This window comes from Dendrobates tinctorius, unplaced genomic scaffold, assembly GCF_039654945.1.
Source record: "Dendrobates tinctorius isolate UK_male_01 unplaced genomic scaffold, ASM3965494v1 ptg000270l, whole genome shotgun sequence".
In the NCBI taxonomy this organism is placed as follows: Eukaryota; Metazoa; Chordata; class Amphibia; order Anura; family Dendrobatidae; genus Dendrobates; species Dendrobates tinctorius.
In genome coordinates, this window is record NW_027361937.1 from 283,294 (window position 1) to 293,044 (window position 9,751).

Here is a 9,751-nt window from a genome sequence, read left to right on the forward strand (position 1 = left end):
AAGACTCTCTACAACCTTTTTGTTGAATAAAGTAGTATTGTGGTGCAGGGATTTTCAGCAGATATTTATACGTGCCTGCTGCCCTGGCTGCTTACAGGCGCCTGCTGCCCGGGGCTGCTGACACTTGCCTTCTGCTGGGACTATTTATACATACTTTTTTTACTCCTTTTTCTTCTAGGTTTACAGAATCCTATAGACACCATGTTTCATTTACAGCCCTTCATGTTCCTCAGCCTATTTCCATTATTCGTTGGCATTGAAGGTAAATTTTCGAGATTATACTATTGTTAGAAGACTAGTGGTTCTTGAGTAATGGTGTTGGGTAGATTCAGAATTAATCATACCGGGTACACAGTAAACAGCTGAAACACCATAGTAATTGTGAATTGTTTTGTCTTTTCTCAAGCTTTTTATAATTCTGTGTCTGATTCTTAATCGTATTTCTTTTTGTGACAATAAATGACTATGAAAGCTTTTACGAAGGTGGTCACCCAGCTTTCCTAGATTTCTGAATGGAAAACATGACTTATGTTAAAGTATCCCCTTTTCAGATTATAGAGGTGCAAGTTCACTAGTTCTATACTTCTATGTATAAATTCTCACAATCCAGTGCTATAAACTAGTTGTACCTTTTCACTTTTTTTTAGGTCTACACGTATCCACTTCAACGCAGCTTTTTCGCTATCAAGATGTTCACAGCCTTCTGCTTTTATTAGCTACCCTCGGTTTAGGTGGATTACTTGCATTTGGCCTTGGATATTCAGAATTTCTACTGGTTTCCAAAACATCCAGTCTCACCCTTTCCATCGCTGGCATCTTCAAGGTACGGCTGTACCCATGCTTTTTTTTTTATTTGTTTATTAACCATAAAACATATTTACACATGAATGCAGCCAAAGTGATACATATGCATTTGTCCAAACAAGTATAAAGGAACAGCAACCTTACATGTTAGATCCCTAGTACAACCATTGAACTCATAAGTCCAAGTATTGTTGCAGTATTAATAATCCAAATCAACAAGTGAGCAAAACATTTTGTTTATATCCATTTGGCGATATACATCTCAAAATGACACTACATATCTAATTATCCTACAACTACTACTAACACACTGCCAAGCATATTTATGCAGTATTAATAGCAATTCGATGCCATAAGGTAACCTAAAATATTTTAACCGTAGTATTTACGGTGGTACTGAACCACTACGCACTAGAATGGTGAGAGGAGAGGAGTTCCACCTATCCCAAATTTTATCAAATTTCCCTGGATAGCCCCGGTTCTGATATAGCGTTTGTTCAAAAGATATAACTGAATTTACCTGTTCAATCCATGCTCTGAGAGAAGGATGCGCACCATCCATCCACCGTAGCGCCAGCATCGTTCTAGTCAGAAAGTGTCTCCTGCAAGAAAATTGTAACATAGTGTCCCCACATCTCCCTGTCTAACACCCCCAAATAAACAGACCCAACGGGTTAAGGGGAGCCGGGATTTGTACTAGTGAAGTCAGTAACGATGTCACCTCACTCCAGTAGGAGAGGATAATGGGACAATTCCACACCATATGAGTAAAGTCTGCCTCTGCTGAGTGGCATCCAAAGACTGGAGTCGACCCATTTTGAAGAGACGTGGCAGAGTTAAATATGACTGGTGTATCATATATAATTGAATCATTTTATTATTGATCGATGGAGACACCCCAATCGAAGACTCAAGAACCTCCTCCCAGTCCTCGTCCCGAGCATCAGGAATAAGATCCCCCCCACCTCCTCCTGACCGCTACCAGGGCAGGGTTCCCACAGACAGCATATAAGTGTATAGAGCAGAAATAAGACCCTGGGTCCCCTGCGACTTAAGGACTCCTATTAAAGGAAAAGATGAGATGGTCTGGATTTCGCCCACAGATCGTAAATGTGATTGAATAGCTGATCTAATCTGAAGGTAGCGGAAAAATTGGGACTTCAGGATATCGTTTTTAGATTGAATTTGTTGAAAGGTCATTAGGAGGACATTTACAGATAAATCTCGGATTGAGGAAATACCGTGCGCAATCCAGAAGTCAGTGGATGGGTGGTTCAGAAGCACCAGGAAATAAGCATTATTCCATAATGGCATTTCAGCTACAATATCCCCAAAGTGGACCACCTTTTTAATCTGTCTCCAAACTGACCTCGCCAATTGGAGTAAAGGCAATAATCGGGGGATGCCAGGTTAATTCATTTCCAAAAAACCCAGTGGGCATTCAATTCTCGCCGCATGGGCCAGGTGACTCTTGGAATTAGGCAGTAGACTATCAGGCATCCATATAGTCAAGGTTTTAACCTGCCCGGCAAGATAATATAAATAGAAATCCTGCAGAGCCACCCCGCCCATCTTTTGAGGTCTTTGTAAAGTAGATAATTTAAGCTTGGGTCTGGTTTTCCCCCATATAAAAGATGCAGTTAAAGAATTTAAACCTGTAAAAAAGGGCTTAGAGATTAGCACCACACTGTGTTGGAGGGAATAACTAAGCTTAGGGAGTAGAATCATCTTAATGAGGTTTATACGACCAGCAACAGACATTAGGAGTTTACTCCAGGATGCAAATTTAATCCTAACTAGATCCAATAGTGGAAGGACATTTAAGGGGGTTTTACACATAGCGATATCACTAGCAATATCGCTATAACGTCACCGATTTTGTGACGTTATAGCGATATTGCTAGCGATATCGCTATGTGTGATACTTGCCTCTGACCGGCTCCCTTCTGCCTGTCGTTGATCGCGCAAGATTGGCCGGCTCCACTTCTCGTCGGGCGCTTCCTGTGGCTCCGACGAGCGACATGTGGAGGCGGGAGGGAGGGCGTCAGCATCGCCGCGTCTGAAAGGTAAGTATCGTCCGCTGTATCGCTGCTGCATCACTGTGAGATCTGCCTGTGTGGCAGCACACTAGCGATCATTTAGCGATGCACCAGCGATCCTGACCGGGTTGTATCGTGGTCGGGATCGCTGGTGCATCGCTAAATGTAAAAGGGCCTTAAGTTGTAGGACTAATTTTTGGGATATTCCTAGATATTTAAAATGTGACACTATAGGCAATGAAGATAAAGTGTCAAGGTGTGCTCCTGGGTTATGAGAAAGGGGCAAAAAGGCAGACTTCTCCCAGTTAATGTATAACCCCGAATATTTACTGAATTTATCAATGGTATCGATCACATATGGCAGAGTCTCCTCCACGCCATCCATAAATGTCACCATATCGTCGGCATAGAGGCCGATAGTATCTAGACGGTCTGCTATGTTTATGCCTTTAATATTCGGAGAGAGCCTTACCAATGCCTCGATCGCAAGGGCAAAGAGGGCCGTAGAGAAGGGGGCACCCCTGTCGCGTCCTTCTAGACAGGAAAAGTGGTTCCGATATGGAGTTGGTTATAATTATACGGGCCTTAGGACTTGCGTAAATTGCGCCAATCCATTTTTTAAATCTATCTCCGAAACCATATTTCTGTAAACACGCAAATAGGAAAGGCCACTCAAGGGAGTCAAAGGCCTTAGCAGCGTCTAACGACGCCAGAGTTCAAGAATTGTCCGGCACCAAAGAACTATACTGAACCACCTATTGGACCTGCCTAATATTAATGGAGGTGCTTTTGCCAGGCATGAAACCGGTTTGGTCAGTGTATGAGATCCAATATAACCGAGTTCAATCTAGTGACCAGAACCTTAGTGAAAATTTTATAATCAACATTTACCAGTGATATGGGGCGATATGATCCACAGTCAAGGGGGTCCTTCCCTTCTTTTTTAAGTACAATAATATTTGCTTCGTAGAAGGAACCCGGCATACGCCCCCCTTCCATATCCCCTGAAACAACTCTAAGAGAAGTGGCACCAACACATCTTTATACTTTCTATATAGTTCAGTTGGGAACCCATCCGGTCCAGGAGCCTGGCTCTACCCATTCTGATGTCAATATGTTGCACCTCAAGCTTCTGTGGTGACTAGAAAATCCCCTCCATATTGTATTTCTCAATGATCTTAATACACTGTATTACTTCTGCTGTACTCCTCCTCTTGAGCTGCCACATGTATTGTAGACCAGAGCTGAGCTCACAGATATGCGGGTTGTTATTGAAGACTTAGAAGGGAATCTGCCAGCAGGTTTTTGCTATGTTATCCAAGAATAGCATAATATAGAACAAGAGAGCCTGATTCCAGGGATGTATAAACAGGACTGGGCTGTTTAGTGTAGTTTTAATAAAATCCCTGTTTCATCTGCTGCAAATCTACCAGTTCTCTGGATGCTGAGCTCTGTATAACTGTATCACTGTGCATAGGCATAAAGACTAGGGTGGGGTTTCCTGATTAGCCTGTCCTCTGTGCACTTGAGACCTAAAATCTCCTGTTGATAAAACACGTATTGTGAAACTACAACAGACAGCCTAGTAAAGTGCCTTGGCAAAGTATTCACACACTGAACTTTTCCACTTTTTTTTCACGTTACAACAACAAATTTAAATGTATTTTATGTGATAGACCTACACAAAGTAGCAAGTATTTGTGAAGTCTAAAGGAAGTGATGCATGGTTTTCTAATTATTTTAATAATATAAATCTGAAAATTGTCAAGTCAATAGTAGGATAACCTTACTGCTACAATTCTTTTGGGATATGTCTCTACCAGCTTTGCACATCTAGAGGCCACAGATTCTCAATGGTGCTTAGATCTGGATTGTGAATGGGCCATTCACACACACAAAGATGATTTGATCTAAACCATTCCATTGTAGCTCTGGCATTATGTCTAGGATCATTGTCCTTCTGGAAGGTGAATATTTGCTCCAGTCTCAAGTCTTTTGCAGTCTCTAACAGGTTTTCTTCCTGGATTGCCCTGTATTAGCTCTATCCATCTTCCCATGAACTCTGACCAGCTTTCCTGTCCCTAGAGAAGAAAAGCATCCCAAGATGCTCCCACCACCATGTCTGACAGTGGGGATTGTGTTTTCAGGGTGATTTTTCGCCGTTTTCCTGCATTTAATCCAAAAAGTTCTACTTTAGTCTCATCTGACCAGAACACCTTCTTCTACATGCCAGATGTGTGTTTCATCAGCGTGTTTCATCAGTTTTTTTTAATTGAGAGAAAAAAAAGTATCTCTACCTTCCCCTATTTATCAGTCAGTAAAAAACAGACACAGATGGCTTCCCAATACTGTCAGATTTTTCCACTGACCTAGAGACTTGCATTACCGATTTTGATCTGACACTCATGACATGATTTTGCAAAACATGTTACTGAATGCAGGACCTGCACAGATGGAAGCATCACTACGTGCCGGCTGCAGATCTGGTCCCCACACTGAGTGACTCATGATCACTGTCACAACTGTGATACCTATAGTGGTTTACTCTGTTCTTGTCTTTCCATGCTGTGCCTAGCTAATACATTTCATATATCTATGGTCTCAAACAGATTTCCGTTTCTCACGTATGTGTTGTATCAGTGTCTTTCACAGATAAAATATATACCTCTTATAGTCTGTGGGGCTATTCACATGTCAATGGGTTTTTTTTCTGATCGCGAATGCGCAAAAAAAAATCATGGATCAATGTCTGTTTTATTAGCCTCATCACAGATCAAAATTACACATACAAGTCTATGGCTCTGTAAAATTCACGTACAGCTCAGGAATAGCATCAGTGTACAATCCATGTGCTGTACGTGATTAGCATTTCAATGCATGGAAGTTTTGCAATGTATTGTTTTTTTTTTCCATTCATGGACATCACTGATGGTAAAAACTGACTCTGACCAAACACTGATGACACTCGTACTTTTTTTTATTTTGCATACACGAAAAATCACTAACATCTGAATGAGGCCTTAAACTCATAACCTATAACCTCTCGCCGACTTAGTAATGCAAATTTTGTATAGTTTTTATTGTCTTAAAGGGATATCCGCATAAAGCCCTACAATGACATTATAACCCCACATTCCTGCCAAGATGCGTGCATGATGCCGAGATGCATGCTTCATCAACAGGTGTGAGGTCTTGATGTCATCTGCACCATCACCTCGGATGCAGAAATTAGCAGAACCCTAATTCCACTGTTAAAGGGAATGTTCACCACCTAATGGCTCTCAGTACAGCATAAAATTAGCTATATACCAGTGTTTCTCAACTCCAGTCCCAAGAGCCACCAACAGGTGAAGTTTTCAGGATATCCTTAGTATTGCACAGATAAGTTCATCACCTGCCCAAGCATGAATTCCATCACCTATGCAATACTAAGGAAATCTGAAAACAGGACGTGTTGGTGGGTCTTGAGGACCGGAGTTGAGAAACACTGCTGTATACGTACCTCCCATGACACGTGGTCCCCGGCGCCCAATCAGCACTTGCATCACTATCTCCGCTTTCTTTCAAACTAAACACGAAGAGGAAGTTCAGACTGCAGCTGAACTCTGACTTCCTCTATATGTTTAATTCGTACGAAGACAGAGACTGTGACGCCAACGCTGATTGGGCACCACGTGTTACATAACTGCACGAGAACCCCAGGACCATGAGTGCCTGGAACGGCATTGGCACAGGAAGTGAGTATAAGCTTTTTTTTATTTTATCGGGGCTAAACATTTAGATCGAGAAGGGGGTGACCTAAAGTCTGTGGGAGCAGCCAACAGTCTAACGTGTATGGGGCTTCCCAACTGTCCCACAACAGAAGGTGTTATGGAGGGAATGATTCATTCTGCTGAATTCCAGTGACTGATCCGTTTTGTGCTCCCTGAATTTAAGCCTCCACCATACACATCGCAGCGCTCGGCCACTTGTTCCTGTGTATGTGAGAGTGAGGGGTTGGAGCTGTAAGCTGAATGAATGATTTATCTTTGGCTACGTAATGTGTTTAGGGGGCTTTTGTGACAGCAAGTTGTCATTTATCAACCGCTTGGACCAACACCGATTGGCAGAATGGAGAACTTTTATCCCCATTACAGAACGGAGCAGCTGTTGTAAAAAGCTGAGTGCAGCACTCATCAGTCCCATAGGGAAAGCATGCACCGCAGATCGAGCATACTCACTGCTGACCCATTCTGACATAGATGAAGGTTCCCCGTTATGCCAGTCAGTTCTTGTCCCAGTGGGGACACCCAGCAGTCAGCAAGTTATCACGTAGTCACAGAACCTTTTTATGACTAAACAACCCCTTTAACTCTATCCATGCTCGGAATCATTGTTAGAAGATGAAATTATGTTTACTGCATAAATGTGAGTTCTCAAAGTTGTTCATACTTATTATGTTTTATAAGTCTGAAATACTGTAAATGACATTCTCCTTCTTGGCTAAAAATCCTCCTCAGAATTGCTATGGGGAGAATTTTTACTCTTCTGTAAAGTATGTATTGTGATCTCTGACCCTCGTTCACTTGGTATATTGTCGGCACCACGTTGCCTTTTTACGCGAGGAGATTTACTGCCGACAACTGATTTTTAGGCCCCACATAAGAAGCGACCAGCAAGCACCATACTCGTTCATTGACTGATCATTGCCATATTTACGATGGCCAGTGATTGGGAATGAGTGCTCTTATGAACATGTTGCTCTTCCAGTGCTGTGCTGCATTGTTAGGTGACTATGCTAATTATATTAATGACTCGTTATCTAACACTGTCTGATATTTTGTTCTCAGGAGCTCTGCATTTTGTTATTGGCGACACGTCTCTTTGGTGATAAATTGACCCTGCTGAACTGGTTGGGCTTTGCCGTTTGCATATCTGGCATTGCCTTGCACGTTGCTTTAAGGACCACCCATTCTAAAGGTAATTGTTACATATGTGTGGTTTATATGTATTTGTTATCACAGAGATTTTACATTTTCCAATTATTTTCTTGCTGCTCCTATAGAACACAGAGTGTCTCTAAGCACAGACATGGAACTTCTCCTTCGGGGGGGTGATGATGAAGAGGATGAGGAAACGTGACTTCTGAACTAATGCAGAACTTGACCTGGAGCCATTAGTAGAGGTTCACCTTTAAAAATCATGGAACAGGAACAGATCATGTGAATCTCCCCTACCACCATACAGCTCTTGTGCTGTATTTGCCTACGTGTGAAGAACGGTGAAATCTATTTTCTCCCTCCAAAAGGCTGTAAGCAGACACTGGGACATATAAAGTACATGGGTACCCTGAGAGCTGGCATCTTTCTTCTCATTCATTGGTACATGCGTATCCAAGTGTGAGACCGGCTGCCTAACTGCCACAAAAAACACATTTAATTTGCCTATTTATTTGGTTTACACTGATCCTTCTCCATAGTTTTGGAGTTGTACTCGGGAACATCATGCCCTCCTCCTCGTGAAAATTGGACATTTGCCTGCTATGACAGGTGTGGTCTTCTGGGAATAGTCACTGCCATATTTCTTATCTATTCTTATAAGCCCATATCTGGTGATAAATAGAAATGTACAATTATAATTTGTGAGGAGCTATATGTGAATGGAATGTAAGAGAGCTTATGATCTTATGGCAACTTTTCAAAGTAATAGGTTATGTGTGCATGAGGAAAAACACTGTTCCTGGCCAGTATATGCCTTGTAATTTGTCTGTGAGCTAGTAAGTAGAGATGAGCTGCTGTGCTGTTTCTCACATACCGAACACAGAGACATGAGGGATTCCTGTTCTCCTTTCTCTATGTAGCATTTGTTCAGAAGCAGCTGAAGAATGAAATACATTATACAGCATTGTAGCTGTGAATGCAGAACTGAGAATAGATAAGACACTCACTAGAAAGGAGCTCCAAGATCTGTCTCTGCCTTATTCGCTCTTCCCCCACCTTGCTCCATAGACATGGATTTTAGCTATTTTTCAGAGTGAATGCTGAATTCAGGAGGTGGGGGAAAAAGAGAAGTGACTTATAAGTTGTGAACAAGGCGGATTTTTCTGAGCTGCATTAAAAGGTTTCTTATATAGTCATTTGAACTATTGATTTATAAGACATTGACAATATAAACACCATTTTACAGCTTGCATATAGAATTAATCTACACAAAAATTGAGCTTGGTTTAACCCCTTCCCGACCTTTGATGCCACATAGGCGTCATGAAAAGTCTTGCCAATACGACCCATGACGCCTATGTGGCGTCATGAATTGATTGCCCCCCTGTGGTTCAGGTGACCGGAGTCACTGAAAGGTCACCCGACCCGCACACAGAGGACACCTTAGAGTGAACCCCAGGCGGTGTGGCTTAGCCCCCACGTGCCTACGATCGCTCTGATTGGCTTTCACTTTTAACAGCCAATCCGAGCGATTTGTAATGTTTCACCAATGAAATTTGGTGAAATATTGCAATCCAGCCATGGCCGATGCTGCAATAGCATCGGACATGGCTGGACACCGAGACCTGACCCCCCACACACACACACACACACACACACACACACACACACACACACACACCCCGACTGGCAGGGGCGATGGCCCCCCGCCACTGATGGACGGCGGCGATCGGTCGCCGCAGTCATCATCTAATCCCCCTTCCCTCCGCTCCCCCCCACCTTCCGATTTCCCCCCCCCCCCCCCGGTACCTCCGATGTCCTGCTGTGGCTTGGAAGATGGCGGCGCCCATGAATTTGTCCCGCTGTGGCTCCTGGGGTCCCGCCATCCCGGATCATGGGTGCCGCCATCTTGGAAGATGGCGGCGCCCATGAATTTGCCAGCTGCCCATTCATTTTTCATTTTGATCACACTGATAAACTCTCACAGTG

General features: G+C 42.9%; 1 protein-coding gene across 2 annotated transcripts in view; it reads left to right on the forward strand.

Annotated features, from left to right (window-relative positions):
• The window catches only part of SLC35H1 (solute carrier family 35 member H1), a 31,479-nt gene extending 22,521 nt beyond the window's left edge, over positions 1 to 8,958 (forward strand). For both annotated transcript variants that reach the window (XM_073559319.1, XM_073559317.1), the window contains exons 7-10: positions 179 to 262; positions 648 to 823; positions 7,673 to 7,802; positions 7,888 to 8,958. In XM_073559319.1, the coding sequence (XP_073415420.1) occupies positions 179 to 262; positions 648 to 823; positions 7,673 to 7,802; positions 7,888 to 7,964 (467 nt within the window). In that variant the 3' untranslated portion in view covers positions 7,965 to 8,958. The remainder of the gene's footprint in view (positions 1 to 178; positions 263 to 647; positions 824 to 7,672; positions 7,803 to 7,887) is intronic.
• Positions 8,959 to 9,751: the final 793 nt, after the last annotated feature.